At 41.6% G+C, this 22061-nt stretch overlaps 1 protein-coding gene across 2 annotated transcripts in view; it reads left to right on the top strand.

Moving 5' to 3' along the window:
* Positions 1 to 22061, top strand: part of KCND3 (potassium voltage-gated channel subfamily D member 3) — a 460156-nt gene that overhangs the window by 350683 nt on the left and 87412 nt on the right. For both annotated transcript variants that reach the window (XM_054980803.1, XM_054980802.1), the window contains exon 2: positions 20292 to 20454. In XM_054980803.1, coding sequence (XP_054836778.1) covers positions 20292 to 20454 — 163 coding nt within the window. The remainder of the gene's footprint in view (positions 1 to 20291; positions 20455 to 22061) is intronic.

The raw sequence follows: 22061 nt of genomic DNA, 5'->3' as shown, positions 1-22061 counted from the left end.
AAATTTTAGATAACACTAAATTCAGTTTAGCCTTTTATCTTAGTTTGCCCAGATTTGCCTTTCTTAAAAATTAGTACTACTATGTTCCTTCCTTTATATAATGTATTTGTCATTTAATTCACTGCAGCTGAAGGTGAGAAAAGGCTTGTAAGTGACTTAACCTATTAGACTGAATCTCAACTACAACACTGCTAGGGGTTTGTAAGACTTGAATATAAAAATGGTGCAAAGTTGTGTCACCTGAATATTTTAGCTTCAAAGATTTATGGCTGGTAATTACAGTCAGCTTTTTGATAGAAGGAGCAATCATACATTGAATCAGACTAATGGTCCATCCAGTCCAAGACCGTCAACCTTGACTAGCAGCAGTTCTCTGAGTCTTGGGCAGAACAATACAGTCATAGCCACAGTGGGAGGAGGAGTGACTGTACTTTCAGCTAATTGCTACTACTGCTAGGAGACAGGCAAAAAAAAGAGGGGAAGGATTTGTCCTTTTTCAGTTGCCTCAACTGAACAATCAACCAATCTATTCAGAGACCTTTATTCTTCAGAGTTACAAAGGCCAGATGCATATCTATCTTCCCACTCTGCTCAGCAAAGACTGAACCCTTCCCTTATCCTCTTCAAACAAAAGAGGCCTTTTGACTGAAGGAAGGATACCTTCCTGCCTATACAGGATTCTGAAAAGGTGCAAGAGCATCAGCACTTTGTGAGCTGAGTCCTCATCCTAATGTTGGTCAACTGATAGACTCCAGATAGGGCTGCCAACCTCTAGGTGGGGTCTGTAGATCTCCAGATGACAGAGATCGATTTGCCTGGAAGAAACAGCAGTTTTGGAGGCCATCACACCCGCTTTGAGCTCCCTCCCCAAACTCTGTCCTCTCCATGCTACACTCCCAAATCTCCAGGAATTTGTTTGCTTTTTCTTTGTTTATTTGCTTGTTTAGGGTATTTCTATACCACCTCTTCAGAATCCTGCTTGACGCATCTTACAATTAAAAAACACAAAATTATAAAACAAGCCAGTAAAAAAACAAGCCATTGGATATAAGCAGCATAAAAACTATCCATAACATCGAAGTTGACCATTAAAAAATTGATGAGATAAAAACCCTGGATTAGAAGCCTGGGTTAAAAGATGTGTTTTGCCCTGGAACCGAATAGAAATTAAACTAGGTGCCAGGCAAGCCTCGGGGGATGGTGTTCCCATGACAAAAATGTTCTTTCTCTAATCTCAATCCATCTCTCCTCTGAAACCAGTGGCACAGAGAGAAGCACTTGAAAGGCAGATCTTAACTGGGGGGGTAGGGTAGTATGGGAGTAGACCATCCTTCAAGTACCTCAGCTCCAAGCTGTTTAGGGCCTTAAAGGTAAACTAACACTTGAATTGTGCCTGGAAACAGATGCAGATCTTTCAGCACTGGGGTGATACAATACTTATAAACAACTTTTGACAGTAGCCCAGCCACAGTATTTTGGACCAATAGAAGTTTCCAAACCATTTTCAAAGGCAGCCCCATATAGGGTGCATTACAGTAATCTTACTTAGATTGTTTCAGGTAGGTAACAATGTTGGTCTGCACTAAAAACGGTAGGATTTGAATCCACAGGCACCTTTGAGACAGACATGGTTTTCAGGGTATAAGCTTTAGAAAGTCAAAGCTCCCTTCTTCAGATACTCATCCTCATATTGTATCCTCATATTGAAAGCTTATACCCTGAAAATCATGTCGGTCTCTAAGGTGCCTCTGGATTCAAATTTTGCTGTTCTAACTTGGATCAGAGCATGGATCCTTGTGACCACATGATGCTTTTTGAGGAACAGCTGTTCCTGGCAAACCAGTTGGACCATAGAGGAGACCTGAGTCTCCAAGTGTAGTCCAGGATCCAGTAGCATCCCCAAGCTGTTGACTTGCTCCTTCAAAGGACAGGCAGACTCCACAGTCCTTAAAAAACTTCTCTACTTGCCAAAAGTAACTCAGTCTTGTCTGGACTGAGCTTCAGTTTATTGGCATCTACATATTGGTTGCAACTCACACCAAATCCCTGGGTGACCTCTCCCAGTGGATTCATGTAGAAGTTAAACAGCATAGGGAACAAGATGGAACCCTGCAGGATCCAGTAGCCACAGGCCCTCAGCATCACCTTCTAGAATTGGCAGCCATCTCCTCTGAAGCGATTCCTAGGTTGGCCAGAATCTCCAGAAGGATACCATGGTCAATGGTAACAAAAAGCCACTAAGAAGCTCAGGAGAATCAGCAGGGGCATGCTCTCCCTTCAGTCTCCCAGTGAAGATTATCAGTCAGAGCAACCAAGGCTGAGTCCAAGCCAAAACCAGGCCAGAATCCAGATTGAAATAAGTCTAGATAATCTATCTCCTCCCAGACCATATGAAGCTCTGTAGTCATCACCTGCTTGAGCACCATACCCAAGAATGGAATATTAATCACTGGGCAGTAGTAGTTTAGATCATTTGAGTTCAGGGAAGCCCACTTCAGGAGTAGTCTCACAACTGCCTTTTTCAAAGTGGCCAGAATGACACCCTCCCAAACATAGGTGTTTATTAACTGCTGGACCCAGTCAACCAACCCAGCATGATACTCTTAGCTGTGGCAGGCAAGAGTCAAGACTGGCCATGGTGGGCTGCACACTTCAAAACACCTTGTCCACTTCATCAGGCCTTACCAGCTGAAATTCATCCTTTCACCTAAGATCAGACTGCACTCCAATGACATCCTAAGATTGAAAAGTGCTGCTACCAGTAGTGTCTACACCATGGTGCCAATGGTGGCATTTGCTGCCATCACTCCTGCAGAATAAGCATAATTATGTGTTCTCACCTGTATTCAGTCACATTCACTTCAGGATTTTCTTCACTTGCATTTTAACCACCTGTCCTATCATAGAGTTGGAAGCATCTAGTCCAACCCCCTGCCCAATGCAGCCAATGGTGTGACTAGGCATTCTGGAGAAATACGGAAGAAACACCTTGCTTCTAGGCATTGGCCAAAGCTCTCTGATAAAACCATAGTTTTCTGCAGTTCCTAGTCAGGGCTAACATCACTACCAGGTTTTACCATAGAGTTTCAGTCAGTTGCTAAAGAGGCATGTTTTCCTGATCGTGATGTCATGCCATTGGCCAACAGCCTTGTATAATTTTATTTTTCTTCCACCAAGATAGTGGCTAGAAATGCCAATTGGGGATGGGGATTTCCTTGCCCACCCATGAAGGGCTGACAACCCTAAGTCTCAGTCCTCTGGTCCATAGGCTCAATTCTTCTTACGCTGGTGTACTGGCTATCTGAGAACAGGAGAACTGAGATTCCAATACCCATCAGGCTACCTTCTGTCCCTGCCACCATGTGGTGTTCCAGCTGCAATAGTCCAATGCACCCCAAAGCACATGCCACAGGATAAGAGCCAAAAGATCAAAAGCTTTGTAGCACTTGCCTGTAGGCTCATGCCAAAGGCTTGTGCCATTGGCAAGTTGGCTTATTTAAAATTTCCCAAGCTGGAGTTAGTAGCCCACCTCCAGAAGCTCAGAAACCACCTCTTTTCTCCACGCTCAGATTCTGAGACTCTGAGATCCCTTAATTGAAAACACTGGGAATTGTATCAGGGATGCTGACTTCAAAACATACATGGATATGCAGTGATGTTTGCAACTGCCAGACGCTAGTCTAGATTGATGAACAGCAGCTTCAACATGGGTCAATACAGCAAGGTTTGCCTGAAAATCGTAGCTGCCATTGACTGAGAGGGTCACATCTATAGGCTCTTAATTGGTAGCTGTGGGGAAGTTGTTTTCAATGCAGCTTCAATTCACCTTTTGTAGAATGGAAATTATATTTATTTCTATCACATTTGTGACTATCATTCTAGTACAGAATATCAAATGTGCTGCATTATCAGTGATGCATCACTGATAAATATTAATAATAGCAACCTGTGACACTTTTCTCAGTTAGGTCTGTTGTACACCAGGTTTTCAAAAGGAATCCTCACTATTTATTTATCATATCATTTCTTCTGAAAATTTAGCTTCTGTCATGTTAATGAAAGTTGACAAGTGTGGAATCTGTGTTTTCCAAACTCTGGGACTTAAATTGATAAATAAATGAAAATGGAACTCTTTAGAAATTTGCCTGTCAGTCCCTTTGTACCTCAACGTGTTTCCTCAACTGTAAAATCAGGACACTGTAGATTACCTCACAAAGATATAAGAAAAAATGTACCCCACAGCAATCAAACAGTACTGTAGTAAGTGTCTTTTTTTTCATGCCAAGGCTCAGATCCAAAAGCATCGATGGGATTCAGTGCCTCTGGTCATGTACAGAGTGTTGTCCTTTTTCTGTTGAGTATTTTAATCCTGCCCACACATCTGGGATTTGAGCTTCCACGTCATACATTTGGCCTGTTAGCTAAAACTGAAGCAGCCAAGTGGAGTAGAAGAGAGCAATCTAATCAAAAAAAACCTTGCACTGTGCAAAAGGCTTCATTATTTCTGCAGCTGCTAATGTCTCTACACTGTAGTTAAGGGTCTTTCAGCCTTTTGATTATGATCCTCTATTTTTAGGGGCTGTGTGTTGTTGCACACAGAAAGAGAGAGACAGAGATACGATCATCAGTGAAGGCTGCCAGGAAAGCTATTTTTAGACCCGATGAGCTGCTCAGCACCTTATTTATTGCCAGCTGGAGGAGTTCAAACACTGTCCAGACAACTTCTCTGCTTAGCCCAAAATCTACAGGCAGTGACCTCCCTCCACATTTTTCTTGAAAAAGGAGGATAAATAACATCAAACTACATGTCTGCTTCTCAGTAGTATAAGCACATGTCATTCAGTCCCTTTTGCAGCTCAAAAAAATTAAGCAATCTGTCACAGGTAATAATTTTTCTGAGGTCAGATTTGTACAAAGAATGAATTGATTAATTTTACTAAGCATAAAGATTACAGCAGTTATTTTAAAAAATGAAATGGGTGGGAAACAATATGACAGAAGATCAGGATTTAAACAGAGGAAGGACACAACATATATAGTATAATAGTGGGAGACCTTGAGGACATCCAGGAAACTGAACCACATTAGCTCTGAATAATGAACGAATGTTTAAGCTCTCACTTAGAAGTAGGTTTCGGCCTAAAGATGGATAACTGATCTTATCCAGTTTGATCGTCATAATCTGCTTCAAGACCCATAAAATTTAATAGGTGGCAGAGTAGGGGAGTGGAAAGATCATTCATTTCCCCATGGAAGTCACTTAAATTCCTTATCTGTCGTGTCTTCCTACTTTTGCTTGAAGCAAAAGATGGGAGGTGTCATTTCAGCCACTTATCAGTACTCCGTACTGGTCCATGCCAGCTTACTTTTAGCCTTTATTTCTGTTTCCTCATCTCATTCTCCATCGTCAAACATCACTGAGGTTAAGTAAGGGCCAATGAGAACACTTAATGAAATGACCCTACTTTGGGCTGTGTGTCTTGGTCAGACAGAGAGTGATGAAGTATTGTGGAACTGGTATATAATATGAATATATTTTATCCATCATTTCTAAATTGCTTTTCTGCATTGCACTCAGTGTGGTATGCAATAGAAAAATTGACAAAACAATTTTTTTTTAAAAAAAACCTTATCTCTGTCAGAGGAATATGACTCATACAGAATTTTTGGTAAAATACTTTGGTCTTCTCACATATATCATAATGTTATCTTATGATGCCTTCATGATCCATAATAGAAGAAAAACATTCAGTGGAGGTTAACGGAAGTCCTTTCTAGTTCCCTCTACTTCCCACATAACAGCAGAAATTGCTGGCAAAATTCACACCTCATCCTCTTCTACCAAAACACAGAGGCCTGGTGTGATATAGTGGTTAGAGTGTTCATCTAGGACTTAGGATGCCTGGGTTTGAATTCTTCACTTAACTCTGGAAGCCTGCCAGGTCACCTTGGGCTCATCACAATTTCTCAGCCTAATTTACCCTCAGAAGGTTGTTGTTGTGAGGATTAAGGTGGGGGTGATATGAAAAGCCACTTTGAGTCCTGATCAGGGAGAAGTGGGATATAACAACAACAACAACAACAACAACAACAACACAATATTCAATTTATATACCGCCATTCAGGACAACTTAATGCCCACTCAGAGTGGTTTACAAAGCATGCCATTATTATCCGCACAACAAAACACCCCGTGAGGTGGGTGGGGCTGAGAGAGCTCCAGAGAACTGTGACTAGCGCAAGGTCACCCAGCTGGCTTCTAGTGGAAGAGTGGGGAATCAAACCCAGCTCTCCAGATTAGAGTCCCGCGCTCTTAACCACTACACTAAACTGGATCTTGGAATGGAGCAGGGGTCACTGGCGATGTGGTGGGGGAGGTAGTTGTGAATTTCCTGCATTGTGCAGGAGGGTGGACTAGATGACCCTGGAGGTACCTTCCAACCCTATGTTTCTATGATTCCATGAGTCTATAGTTCTGAGCTGAATTCAAGACCTTCAGAGAAACCCAGCATGAGAGCAAAGTTGTGGACCAAACAACTCCTGTCCTGTAAAGATGAATATAGGATTTTTTTACATACTATAGTTAGCCCAGGATGATCTACTGTGGATTCATTTTGGAGATACTGAAGTCCTCGCTTGATGCCACAGCATGATATTAATCCATCAAAACAAGTCCAAGTGCCTCCTGCAGATTCCTGCAACAGCAGGGAAAAAATGCCTCCAGAATGTTTTCTGAAGAACCTTCAGTCACAAAAGATTTTTTCTGTATTTTGTCTAGTATACAGAGTATTTTATATGACTGTCTAGTTGCAAAAATAATGTGTCATATCTGGCTTGCAAAGGAGTGTCTGATCATGTAACAAAGAGAGCTGGTGGGCTAATCAGGCAAGATGAACAGTTTGCTTACTCATCTCACCATCTCACCTGACGGCTGTCAGTTGAACATCCACAACAATGCATTTGCTTGGAGAAACCAGCTAGTTTTCAACACCTATCTCAGCCCACCTATCGGGTTATGCTGACATTTATTTCTATATCCTTCACAGCAGTAACATTACAGTAGCACCTTGAATTATGCCTGGGAGCTAACAGAGGCTTTTGAACATGATCCAGGAAAGCATACCCAAGGCATACTTTCATTCCTTAGCATGATTATTCCACTAGAACAGTATTGTGTCTTGTTCCCACAGGACAGGACTAGCTTCAGAGCACTATCAATAATATCCTGCTTTGGCAAAGATATATACAACCTTCTAAAATGAACCCGAACCAGCGAACCACAACGAACATTTTCAGCTGACAAACTGGTTCGAGGTTCGTGGGCGTCAGAACGGCCCCCGTTGGACTTAGAGAACCCATATTCCCAGGGAGTGTTTAGCAGGCTCTCCTCCAGCCAGCATCCAAGTTTGGTCAAGACTGCAATAGGCATCTTGGAGTTATACCCTCTCCAATACGAGGCCCCCAGGAAACTCCCATTCGATACAATTAGAGCCACCAGTTGACGTTGGCCCAGTGTACAAGGGGTTGGCCGTCAGAACTGTCTATCAAGGTTTGCAGGGATGAGATTGGAGTGCCCATGGCTACAGAACACCCCTCTTCCCCCTCCCTCCCCCGGGTGTCTTCTCCCATGTAACCAATTGTAACCAATTTGCAGCTCCATGGTTGGAAGGAAGACATGCTGATCAAGGTAAGCTGGGATTCAATTTGGGTTTCCAGGGCGACAGAAGGAGTGCAGACAGAGTTCAGGCATTCCCCCAGCTCCGTTTCCAAGGGAATTGATTGATGGTGCCTGACTGTCTGGCTTCACAAACTGCGGGCAAACGCAATGAACCAGGCTTCCAACGAACACTGGTTCATTGGCCATAGACCCTCACGAACCTCTGGTTCGCGAACAGACAATCAGGCAGTTCATGGGTTTTTTTGGTTTGTAATGCGGTTTGTGCCCATGTCTATTCAGAACCCCCAATCTGAAACTGAAATGGATTTTTTTCTTTAGTGCACACCTCTACTAGTTGCCTTTTTGAAACAAATAGAAATGCTGAGGTTCTCAGACTTCTGTCTGTGGAAAGAAATGGAGCACATTTGAACATAGAATATCCAATTAATGTTCATTGAAATACAATATTTTTGATTGCTAGGCAATTTCTCCATTATGAATGTGCTATGAGGCTATTAGCACTATTGATGCTATTGATCAGGGGCAAAAAAAGAAGGCCCTGTAGCAATTAATATTTTTCCAGCTAACCACATATGCCACCAACAGTAAATACTTAGAGGCTGTAGTTTCATCAGGGCAATTGGACAGTTCCCACAGATTCACCAAATGAGCATTTCCAATATTAAGGAAGACTACAAGGATGTGGTGTTTAAAGAATCCAGCAAATAACTTCATTTTATTTAATTGGGCACTTTGAGAGTCAATTCCCTGTTTGTTCTCTCTTTCTCTGCTAATGTAGCTTAGAAGGGAGTGAATCCAAGTGATAGGCTTAATCATGTGAGCTAGCAGAGAAGACTCAAATGTGAATTTATCAAACTGGAGAAGAAAACAAATTTCCCTATTTGCTTTGGTTTTCCAATGTCTATCCTGTTTGTACCTCTAAGAAGCACATTGTGGCATGCTTGGGATTATCCCATTCTTTCCTCACTACAACCTATAAATTAGGTTAGGTGGAAAGAGAGTGACTAGCTCAAGGACACCCATTCAGATTTATGGTTGAACAGAGATGTGGGTTCTGTCAGGCAGGCAAGCCAGCCTGCCTACCATAACTGTGAATGCATGTCTATTGTGGGGAGGATGGGCTTTCTTCCTGTAGCATAGCTTCCTTCACTATGCCTATGCTTTGCTAAGCTATGCTTTGCTAAGAGACCTTATCAGTGCAGCTGATAGTGTGTGGGAACCAGGCATGGGAACTTCGGCTAGGCATCTTTTGCAGGACTTTTGCTGACTTCAACTGACTTGTTTGGACTGGGGGTACTTCAGCATTCTGAGCAATCTCTATGTATCAGTGCACTTCTAGGGAGTTTTATCTGAATAAAGACCCTTTTAACTCATACCACTGTGTTGGATGAAGTGGAGAGTCTGAAAGAATCCCCTAGCCAGGCCTGACAGGTTCCCACATTCATATCATATCATACAGGACAACTAAACAGGGCTGCTGAGGTAAGAAGGGATGAATCTGTGCCTGCCAGTACAGAAATAATGTGCCAGTGAAGCTTCCTGAATCCTTGAATGGGCACACATGTTTACAATAGTGAAGGATAGTTCGTACATGAAAGTTGATCACTTGTTTAATACAACATCAAACAATGGCTGAATCCACACTTCCTTTTTGTTTCCGCGCCTTTTTCGCAAGCGGTGCACTGTTCATGCAGATACTCACACGCTTTCCCATTCTGCGTGTTCCCCGCCATCACCGCACCACAATTGCACCTTCCTTCCAAACCACATGATAGTGGCAGAAGTCTGTTTTCTCCCTGCCTTTTTTTTTTTTTTTTGCACAGTGCAGAAAGGTCAGTATACCGGTAAACCAACTGTAGTGAGCAGCGGTTTGCGCGGGAAAAGAAACGGTCACCGGAGCATGCGCATGTCACATGGGGACCGTTTCCCAACTGTGTCTCGCCATTTTTAAGAGCATGAGGAGCCAAGCCGAGAAATCCTGTATTTCCCACAATGATCGTCTCCAGTAAACGGCAGGTGCAGAAAACAAATATTTTCCTGAAAGCTTAGGACGCAGGTGGGAGATTCTACCATGTGTGAAAGACAGAATGCATCATCTCGTGGTGTCGCATGGCTGTGCTGCAAAGCATGCCAACCACAATCTGAGCCATCATCATAAATATCACACTCTGAGCATCCATGTTGTTAACTACTAAAAGCAGAAAACCACTCTGAGCAGCAGAATTTCCAGACAATGCCTTTAATGTGACAATCTAATTTCAAATTTGCCCGCCATACCAACCAGCCAATTGTTAGAAAGTGGTCTGTGATGAACAAAGAATGAGCCAATCAAAAATGAGGGGGAGGGTACATTGCCATTTCTTAAAAGTCAGAATATCGGTATACCGGAAAATTGACCTTTAAAAAAAAAAAAAGGAAGTGTTGTGCACCGTCAATTCTGACGGCGGAGGATGGAACCGCCCACTGTAACGCTTTACTCAGTGGCATGTGGAGAAATGATTGTGCCATGAAGACGCACTGGAAGGGTGAATGTGATGATGCACAGCATGGTAGCAGAATGAACCCGATTGCCATGACTGCGCAAGATAAACAGATGGTGAGTGAGTGTGGATTCGGCCAATGTAACCTGCATGTGTGAATGGACTATGCAAAGAGAACATTCGTGCCCCATCTGACACAAAGTGTTTTAGTAGAGGTGTTTTCTACATACAGTGTAGTCATAAACTGTAAAGGGAAAAAATGCATGTGTGAACCAGCATTCAATTACACATACCCAAGGAACCAGAACAGTTATGCTGGTACACAAAGTGAAGGAAATGGATCAGTGGGTGTAGGGAGGTATCAAAATCATCAGCTTTTCACCACCTCCCACCACTTAAGTACTAACTATACTAAATGTTCTATGGGGCTACAGATTGTACAATTTCTCTGCAGTAAACTTCCACAATCCACAGTTATATTCCATAATCATCTAAACACAGCTGCCGAACTAATGTTGCTCTCAGGACGTTTGTCCACCAGTACTTATTTCAGAGAAGAACTTTCTGAGAAGCTACAGAATACTCTAAAGTTCTCCAGAACACAGTTTGAAAACCACTGATCCATAGAACTAAGCAAGTTCAGCTTTTGTGACCTCCTTTTTTATACTTTACATTTAATGAGACTTGCTATTCTCTTTATTTTCCATGTCCCTGAGCATTTACTATCATGAGACTCATGGAGAACCAGCAGATTGGCAGCAACTGGATATCTGCTTATGCAAAGTCGATCTCCATTTGCTCCTAGGAATATATAATATAAAAGAAAATGACTCTGGCCAATTACTGGGCTTTTCTTCTCTGAAGATAATTAGCACAATGGCATTCATAAGAGCAAGCTGGCAATTTAAAATCCCCCCCCAGGTGGATCACATAATGACAGGTGTTTTAGTTTTATGTTGGTGTTTAATCCATCATTTCAGAAGAACCTTTTAATGACCATCTACATTGGAGGCCAGGGTTACAGCTCATCAAGGCCTGATGTCTGCTTTATTAGGAATTAAAGCTACTCAGAGTCAACTTGCAAAGGCTTTGCATTGTCATTTTGAATGAATCAACCTACTCTGTGCCCACAGACTGCTCAGGAACTGAAGCCAAAAGGTAGGAGTGGGTGACAGAGTTGTACTAAGCACATTTTAATTATAGAGAACATGTTCTTGTGGTCTTGGTTTCAGAAGTTTTAATTGAGCCAGAAGGGGCATGACTATTCCATTATAAGAAACACTACTTGACAAAGGAGGGGGGAGAACCATTAAACATAGACACAAATCTAGGAAGCGCTGCAAAATAAGACAATACAGCACATTTTAAGCTGACCTGGTACACTTATCACTGCAAGGTTGCTTCATACATGAAAGTCCATCATTTGGTGTTGCAGCATCAACTGATTACTTGCACATGTGAATAAGCCATTGCTGATTAGGCAGTAGAAATATAGCTTTCATATTACTTTTTATCACCTCAGATACAATGCTTTTCAGTGCAAGGGGTCCATACATTAAAGTATGTCATCAGGTGATGAGAAATGAGGTAATATGTCTTCAAACTCCTCTTTGTACATTCAAATATTTTGGAATGCATACAAAGTACATGGTACTGGTACCTTTCATTTCCATTCCAACTGTCTTCTGCATTACATTCTTCTGTGTAGATTATAATATGTTGATACATATGAGAAGGTCTGTTCAGCAACTGTTGCTCCCCAAAAGGGGGCGGGGGGAATCGGAGAAAGCGTTCCAACACTAACTGCTGAGGGAAAATAAACTTAGTTTTGTTTAGGCCTTTCATTTATCTGTAGGTCACATATCAACGTCATGGGCAGCCTTTGAGGAATGAAGGGGTGGAAAGATCACCCTTGATTATTTTGGAAGCAGGGATTTTGCTGTACACATTAAATACTTTTTTATAAAATGGAAGTTAATTTATCTACCTTCTGAATAAAGCTGGATATGTCTGTTGTATAGAGGCCACAACTTACTTCTGCTCAAGAAACATCGACAACTTTTGACAAATCTATTGAAGTGTGTAACTCTGCTTAGGATGCCACTGTAAGCGTCCCAGGCCTGTTTCCTCTTCTGTCCAAGGCAATGTGGCCAAGGAATCCAGCATGAGTTCAATTCTACATGGGGAGACTACTTGAAAGAAAGATGTGAGCACTGCGGCTTTTTGCATGTAGATGGATTCATCCAGCCGTACTTTTTGCCAGGCAGTGGTAGCTGGGGGCTGGATCTCACGATCTGTAATTTTGTTAGTCTCTGATGGTCACTGGTCTTTCTAGTTTTTTCCTCTCCCCAGCAGCCATTTCTAGCCCTGAGAAAATTTATTCCCAGGGTTGCAGGACAATGTGCAGACAGTAACCATGTGGTACATGAAGGTGCCATGTGAAAGGATGGAGTTGCTCCCTCCTGATTCTTCCATGAGTGGAAGATCAGCAGTCCTTGCATGGGCCTTGTGTAGTCTTTGCACTGGATCCAAACTAAAGAACTGGCCTGATGTATCTTGGCTGGAACAGCAAGGACATCTGCTTGCTGGTTGGGGAGGAAGATGGAAGTAAGTGAATGAGGCCTTTTACCAGCTTCAGTCTTTCAAACCTATGCTATAGGATCTTATCAAGATGAGTAGCCATGTTAGTCTGTCTGTAGCAGTAGAAAAGATGAAGAGTTCAGTAGCACCTATAAGACTAACAAAATTTGTGATAGGGTATGAGCTTTTGTGAGTCACTGCTCACTTCTTCAGATACAGCTAGAACGTGAGTCTGTCTTTATATCTTGGAGAGTGGAGTGATTACAGAAGCCGAATGATCATAGCTGGTGAATGACAATGGCAGGCATGATTGAATAGGATGGGGTATGCAGAAGGGTAGTGGGTATGGAGATATCAGCACTAGTAATGAGACAGATCTCAATTCAGTCCAGGTAGATGCATTTTCTTGAGCTTCATTATCAGTTGCAATTCAGCCGTCTCTCTAATCTCCCTTTGAAATTCCTCTGCAGGAGCACTGCTACTTTTAGGTCAGCAACTGAATGTCCTGGAAGATTAAAATGTTTCCCCACTGGTTTCTGAATGTTTTGGTTTCTGATGTCAGACTTATATCCATTAATTTTTTGTCGAAGGGACTGGCTTACTATATTACAAAGGGACTGGGATTACAACATCCCATTAGTAGTACTCTGTATTATGCACAATTAAGATGGTGCCATTTTCACAACTTCATATGATAAACATTTGGCAGCACCATGTAGACCATATCTGAAGAATGCTCCCCACCCCAAGGGGAAACAGCAGCTTATCTTTTGCCATTTATGGAGCCATTGGCTACAGCAAATAATTAAACAGCTGCAATGTTGATGGGAAGTTGACTGTGACACATGAGAAAATGGGTTAAGATCCTGGTTTTCTTGCAAATCTCTTTGTTTTGTGCCTTGTTGTGTTTTGTAGCTGCAGCTGTTTTGTAAAATGCCAGCACACTAAATTATCTCCATTACAAAATTTGGCTGAGGAAAGAAAATTTATAGGTCTGTCACATAAATTTGAAACTTATGTATGATCAATGTTTTGGACTTCACAATACATTTTAGTGGATAGGTTGCTTTTGGGAGAAGTGGCAAGCATAAATAAAAGAATGATTTTTTTTTTCTTAACACAAACCTGCACATTCCATCAGCCGCTGGAACGTGACCTAGCTTGTGCTTGACACCTCGGCTGTTTTTGCTGTCCAAGGCCAACTACAAAACAAGACATCTTCTGAGGCCTGGTAGGCCCTCTAGATTTGGTGAGCTACATTTAACATAGTGATTTAGAAGTTGTGCAGGCTTTTCTTTCCATATCACCTTTTAATCAGTTCCTTGGAGATGCAGTGACTCAGTTTATTCATTAAAATATTTGTATGCTGTCTTTCCTGCCAACCATGGCAACTCAATAACCACTTAATTCTTCGTTGCTGTAAAATATAAAACCTTATTGTTGGTTGTTTTACACATTGTCGTCTTTGCATACCACCACTGACATCCTCAATTCATTCATGCTAAGGATAGGTGTTTTATTCTTTGGTTGATGTCTCTTTGCTAGCATAAGAAAGAGAACTCTTGTCATTATTCCCTAATGAAACATACAGGTCTGCAACTGCTTGAAACTAACAAGTATGATTGACTACCCTGCCTTACCGCATACCATATTACAGCTAAGGTAATTGGGATTCTGAATTCTGATTTACAGTTGAGCATGACACATTCCCCTAGAATGCAGCACAGATGATTGGACTTCTTAATTCTAGCTGACTGGCCCATCAGTCATGATCTTGCTGCATCACAGCACAACTTCTCTGGATTCTAAATCCTGACTGGGTACCATCTGTTGCCACTGTGAAACTAATCATCCTGGATTGAATAATATGTATTTATGACCTTAGGCTAGAAGGGCTTCGTAGTTCAGCGTGGCAACTTGAGAAGCTCTCTCATTGCTTTCCTTTTGCAAGCAACTGTTAGACAAGATAGAAACTTGAAGGTTAGTTAGATAATAGCTTCAGTTCCATCAGCTTATCCCCGTTGCACAAGTCTGGACAGAACAGTTGAAGAATAGTTATTCCATCCAATTAATTTACAATTGTTGCACATGCATCTAGCAATCTTCCTTCAAGGTTGCACTTCTTTTGTGGTAATATCATATTTCTCCTTTACTAGATGCACTTCATTTTGTATTTGAGAAAATATGTTTCTCTCCCACCCACCCCCTCTAGATCATGCATCCATTGCTATTGCTGTGTGAAATACAGTTGCCTAAACTTCACAGGTACCACTTGGATACTGCCTGTTATATGAATTGTAATGGAGTAACACAGTTCTCTCCTTCCACATCCACAAACCATTTTGTAAGTTTTTAAGTTTTATTTGTAAAGTTTTAGAACTTATACACTCCATAACATTCATCTAACCTAACCTCTGTGCTGAAATACCTGTGGACATTTTGCTTTCTTTGATGACTATGTACTAACATTTTCAATACTGAAGTGAATATTATTATTTATATTGCTTATGTTTATTTCTATTATATAGCTACTTATTTATACAGTCTGCGGGGGGCGGGAGGTTGTGTTACATAAGGGAGGGAAATGACAGCTCTCTGCCTCCTAGGAGCTTAATCAAAGAAGGAGAGTTAGTAGAAGGAGGGGAGGTTGCACCAAATGGATGAATGTGATAGAAATTAGTTGCAAATACTTGTGCATGGCTGCAGCTGAGGAAGATTCTGTCCTGATTAGTTTTAACAAAGGGTTGTACAGCAACACAGTTTGTTTACCCATCAGTTAAGAGTATAGAAACTTAATTATTGCCTGCTGTATCAAACCTCAAACATGCTTTGAGCAGCACACTATATTGACTTGAAATATGGACTTGTAAGACTATTGTGCTCTACATCAAAAAGCAGTCAAGAAGGCCCAGCTGTGACATAGTACACATGGTTCATGCTCCTAATGGAGCAGGCAGATGAAAGCTTTGCCATAAATACACTTCTCAATGACAAAAAAGATAAGCTTGTATTTAAAAAGTGTAAGCACTTAGCTGGATGCTTGTGGGTTGTATAAATTGGGCTTCACAGGCTATCTGAGTGGAAGGCACTGTGAAAATCTATGGGACAACCAGTCATTGTTTGCCAGTGCAGGTTAAAAAGAATTCATTTTCAGCATTTGAATCAACATGCGTTCTAATGCTAGTTGAAAAGTTCAAATGCATTTAAGTAGTCTTTGATAGAAGGGGGGAACAAACAGCATAAAGCTGCTCATTTGATCAAGGGAAGAAAACTGGCACAATTTTTCAATGGTATGAAAATGAAAGGTTATTCTGTTATGTTTGTTACTGTAGGAGGACAGTCTAGGACTGTAGGAATTTGTCAAGATGAATTTCTGTTGATTTGACTTCTGTACATGGGATGGGGGAGAATGAGCCCCCCCAAATTATGAATTAGAGTGGTGAGCTGCTTCAAGTGGCAGAATGTGTCCTCCATTCAAGTGTGCCAGGACAGAGTTGTACATTCACTTCCCACTAACACAGTTAGGCCTGGTAGAACATATTGCTCCTCTGGCAAGGTGCAGATGCCAGAAGTAAGAGCTTGCTTTAAAAAGAGGCCCCAGTGTCCCGGATATTTTAAACCTCACTTGCAGAAGAAGAAATGTTCCTTGATGAGCATTTGTTCCAACATTAAAAGTGTGGGTTCATGCATGGCAACCACAAAATGTAAGCACATATGCACTGTATCTTTCTCCTCTCCTAGTCCATTTTCCTGCTTTCTTCAGCTTAAATCTTCAAACACAGTCTTCTCCCAGGAAGCTTATCTCCTAGTTCTAGAGCAATAAGTTCATCCTTAGTTCCCAAGAGAACAACTGGACCTAGGCATAAGACTGGTACCCAAATCAGTCAGCAAGGAATGAAAGCAACCCAAATGCAAGTTTTCTTTTCATATCTGACAAGGCTGAGAGATTATCAGACCAAAAAATACAAAGGTTACCAGATGGGCAAATGGAACACCCAATAAATCTTTGGAGTACCTGCCAGTTTGGGGGGGGGGGTAACTGGGGGCTGTGGTAAAGTAGCAGTAGAGAGAGGGCTTGAGCCTTGATTAGCTTGTGTATACTTGTATCAGCATGTATGAGGGCTGGCTCTTGGGTTGCTTCCACATTACGTTTTGCTCCAGTTTGGCATCCAAACTGAAGCAGGATTTTTGTTTTCTAATTATCCCCCAATCATCCTGTTTGATACAATCTTTTCCAACCCTGGTTTGATATGATCTTTTGGGAAAATGCATGTGTTTGAAGGTCCTGCTGACATTTTCTTTGATTCATGCCCCCCAGCTATCATTACCCACCACCTCAGAGAGCTTTTTTTTTTAATGGCCATTGCTATCTCTCTGCAATGAAAAGGGCTAGAGACTCACTTTTAAAAAACCTGAAAGCAGAGATTCAGAGAAACTAAAATAATGTGGCTATAGATAGTTATAAAATTTACATTTTAGTGAACTAGCAATTGTATTTTTTTTAAAAGCCTGAAAAAGCTCTTCAGTTGCAGTTGAAGAATGGTTGCCATAGGGGCTAAGGCAAGGGAAGTGTTGTGGGCCGGGTGTCGTGGTGTCAGCACAAGCAGAATGGTCAAAGTCTGTTCCAAGGTCAAGGCATGGAGTCAAGAGCCAAGGGCTGGTCCAAATAGCAAGGTCCTAAGGTCAAGAGCTGAGGGTTGGTCCGAATAGCAAGGTCGGGGGTGGGGGGGTCCAAAGATCAGTTACTGGTAGGTCCAAGAGCACAATGTTGGCAAGGTCAAGACATGATCCAGAGAGTCACAGGAAAGAAAGCAGGGTCTGGTATAGCAGCCACCCGGCAGAGAAATTCCAACATGTTGCTTCCACATCCAACAGTTCCTTCTTGGTTGGTTTTATAGCCCTGTACATAAGGGCCAGGTTTGCAGCCAGCTAATTGGGGTTTATCCTGCAGCTACTCACAGTTGCTGTCAGCAAGCAGCTGACATTGGGCCAGGAGGCACACACTGTCATGTCTCTCCTGTAACTCTAGATAATGCCTCTATCTGCGGCGCTCTAAGGGTATGGGCAATCCTGGAAGGCTGGAAACAACTGGTGAGCTTCACTTGTTACATCTGAGTTGTGAGGTGTCCTTGGCTCTGCTCCAGCTGCTGGCTGTGACTTCTGATCGCCTGTTGCTTTGGAGCATGAGGGTGTGGGTGTCAGTGGTTCTACCCCAGCTGCTGGCTGTAAACTTTTATCAACCTGCAGCTTCACTCCCTGCTTGCTGGCTTTTGCTAAGTCAGAGCTGACTGTGCAGGGCTCCTCTTCTCCTGAGGCGTCCTCGCTATCACTGAGCCCCATGATACCAAGTATGAGGGGAATGGTTGTGTGAATATTACATTGCCTCTGTGAATGCCTGTGCATTGGCAATAGCAACCAAAGTTACCCAGAGAATTGTCACTTGCAGAAGCAGGCTCACTTATCAGCTTTACTGGTCCTACCCTCCTTTTTTTCCCCTTCAAGTGTGCTCAATAAGTAGCTAATAAGGTGTCAGCATCAGAAAGAGTAACAGGACAGCAAGAGGAGTGCAATGAGATCTACCTGACAGAGAGAAAAAGATGGTGGGTGCCATTGGTGGTGCATCAAAGAAAATGAGTCACAGTTAGAAACAGAGAGGAGACTCTCCCATAGTGTTTTGTGATGTGCTGCTGTGGTTCAGAAGATAAAAAAGAGTAGTTTGTAAATGCTCACAGGGACCTTTCTTCACATATCCCAGTATCCTGTGTTGTGGGATTAAAATTTTGGCTTGAGCTGACATAACTGAAGCTCTGACATACCTTATGCCTCCATTTACAGAATGTTTAGTTCATTTAAATGAGAGTCATTTTCTGCTTTTGTGGCAACAGTTTTGTGATTTACTTTTTTTTTGGTTTTCTAATCTATGTAATTAACTTTCTGAGATTATTTTCTTTGTAAGAAAATCAAATGTGCCTTTCAAGACTTTCAGCCTCAGAGTCTTTCTTGATCATGTAGCTTAGTGGCATTTTTGGGAGCATTGAGTATAGGGTGGGATGTAGTTTGATCTGATCCAGGCATGTATAATCTACAAACATGACTGCTGCCAGCTCATCATTCACAATAGTTATTATATAATAGAATTCCCACTTCGACCACAGGAATGCTCTGAACTGAAGAATGCACACTGTTATCACTTTAAATATGGACTTTTATGACACGCTAAGGGTATTAAAGGGGATAGCTAATCTGGCTTCAGTATATGTTCAAAAGATGTTCAATGTGAAGATGTTGGCTTATAAAATTGATCTGGTTTATGTAAAAGTAATGAAGAAATCCAAAGGGATGTGAAGAAAAAGAAAGGCATAATACTCAGAGGCAATCTTATCTTTTATAAGTTCCAGGACTGTTTGGGGAGATTTGATGGGGAGAGAGATACTTTGACTGCCCTTGGAATTGGCTAAAAAAAACATTTTTTTTAGTTCCCTTGTTTTTATTTCTTAATGGGCAGTCCCAATTGCATAATGTATTGGTGAAGATGAGAAAATGACTTGTAGGGTTCAGTATCACAAGGAACTGTCATGAAGTATTGGGACAGTTATGCTCCAGCACTGATTCTGAACATTTGTCTTGTGTGACCTTCCACTCACTTCCAGTGTCCTATTCATTTCTTGTTTCTACTTGTTTAATGTGCAGCCCTGGTTGGTTAATGTATTAACAAAAGTGGGAAATGATCTGTAGATTCCAATATTGGGCAGCAGACAGAATGAACTAATGTTATAGTTTGGAACAGTTGTCTGGAGGCAGAATTACAATGAAGTTCCAGATGCGTTTTTACGGTCCACTTGTTTCCTACAGGACCAGGTGAGCACTGCATACAAGGCAGAGGATGGGAGGAGTTACCATTTAGGCTCAGATTCAGATGCCAAAATATCTTGAGTTGGCTCTGCTCCCAGTCCCTTTGAATGCCAACTCAAAGTTGCTAAGTATCCCTAGGCTTCCAGCTTTGGAATACATGATATTGAGCCATATGATGCAAAACCTTAAGCCAACTTGTTTTTGCTGAAAACTAGGTCCAGAGTGGCTTGAAATAAATAAGTAAAGCTTAAATAAGTCATCCATCAACACAAGATCTGTTTTGAATATAAAGTAAGCTGACGGGCTGGAGTATAATCTATCATTTTTACAGAGCTCTAGACTGCTTTTATGCACTGGCCAGAGGGGTATATTCTAAAAAGAGCTAAATGATGAATTTGATGATTCAACCTGCTGTCTATAAAAACTCTTGCCACAATAACCAGTTAAATAGCAATGCCAAGAATCATAGAGAAGTGCATGGTACACATGGGAAGGTCCCTAAGTTCCTCTCTTCTGAAAGCAGCCATTGAGGTGCCCAACAGGCTGCTCCCTAAGCTCAAAGAAACATTGGAGTCACTTCTGGTGTAGTATAAGGATATGACAGCTCTCATTCCTACTTCATTTCCAACAGCTTTGCAAATGTTTCACACTTAGTCAGTGCTTTTTCCTCAAAATGTCCTTTTATCTCTTTTTTGCTTTAGTTATGGGGACATGGTGCCCAAGACAATTGCTGGCAAGATATTTGGCTCCATTTGTTCACTGAGTGGCGTGCTGGTCATTGCTCTGCCTGTCCCAGTTATTGTTTCCAACTTCAGCCGGATTTACCATCAGAATCAAAGAGCTGACAAGAGAAGAGCTCAAAAGGTAAGATGCCAACGCATCCAAAGCAGCACTGTATGTATATTTTGTCAGTAATGCTGCTTTAGCAGTAATGGTGAGGTCCAGCAAAACAGCCGCTGAAAAGATTTCTTTTACAGGCTGATTTGCACAAGCACTTTTTCCACTCAATAACTCTAACTCAAAAGTGTGAAAAAGCCATCAGACACCACAGACAGAGCACTTCAGAACATCTCACCATACCTCAAGCACCATGATTTCCTATGGAGGCAGTCTGTACTTTCAGCTGCGAGTTGCTGAGTCTTGGGCGATCAACTGATGAGAGATCAGTAGTAGAACATGCCGGTGTGGATCAGCCAGAAATTTCAGCATTGGCTGTAATTATGTCTTGTAGCTAGAAAATGGTGATATTGTCACAACAAGGATAAGAGCATCTTCTGCATGACCTTTTGAAAGCAGTTTAACATCCCTGCAGAAAAACAGTTTTCTTAATTTATCAAATGTGTGGCAAAACAGCACAGTAGCTGTTAGCAATAGTTTAAACTGTTTGTGTTGGTTAAGAAAACGTATCCATATTCACTCCCACTGGTGGTAAGGGACTGATATCACATAGCCAACCATTTCCCACTGGTGAAAAGACTGTTAGAAGATCTATGCTGAATTAGACCAATGGGCCATCTAGTCCAGCATCCTGTTTCCCCCCGAGGCAGAGACACAGAGGTTAAAGCTTGACCCTGATGCTGCCCCCAAGCGACTGGCATTCAGAGGTAGACTGCCTTCTCACAAAGAGGTGCCATTTAGCTATCATGCCTAATAGCCACTGATGCATTTATCCTCCATGAATCTGTCTAATCTCCTTTTTGAAGCCATTTAAACTTGCAGACTTCATTACAAGTTAATTATGCCTCATGTGAGGAAGGACGTTCTGTCCTGAATCTACTGCCTGTCAATTTCATTTGCTGCCTTCACAGTATAGTATTTTGGGAGAGGAAGTCCCTCTATCCACGTTCTACCCACCATGTATAATTGTGTAAAATTTTGTGGTATTTCATCTTAGTTGCCTTTTTTAACTAAATAGATCCTCCCATAGCTCTTTCACCTTTCTTTATAGAGGGAGTGTTCTAACCTCTTAATATTTTGATTGCCATTTTCTGCACCTATTTCCAACTCTATAACAGTCCAAATTTTGCTAACTCTATACAAGGGCATTATAATATTGGTTGTTTTAATTTCAGTTCCTTCTCATAACATAAAATTTGCCATTTTCACCACTGTCACACAGTGATTCAGCATTTTAATTGTACTATCCACGATGATCCCAAAACCTAGCCAGTCACCACAAGTTCAGATGTCACCAGCCTATCTGGCAAAGTTAGGATTTTTAGTGCCAATGTGCATCACTTACCCTGAATTTAATTATTGCATTGTTTCCCATTCATGCAGTTTGGAGATACTTTCCTGGAGCCCTTTATAATTTGCTTTGGTTTTCACTTTCTTGAATAATCACTGTATCTAATTTTCAACATGGTCAGATTTGTGGATATTTAAATACAGAGACAGGACCATGAACAAACATAAGAGATCTTTCTACAAACCTAAAAATCACCCCAGGTTTGCTGGAAAAAATGAAATTA

This window comes from Eublepharis macularius, chromosome 5 (genome assembly GCF_028583425.1).
Source record: "Eublepharis macularius isolate TG4126 chromosome 5, MPM_Emac_v1.0, whole genome shotgun sequence".
Lineage (NCBI taxonomy): Eukaryota > Metazoa > Chordata > Lepidosauria > Squamata > Eublepharidae > Eublepharis > Eublepharis macularius.
The sequence above is the reverse complement of the archived record's forward strand: the minus strand, read 5'-3'. Positions and strand labels throughout refer to the sequence as shown.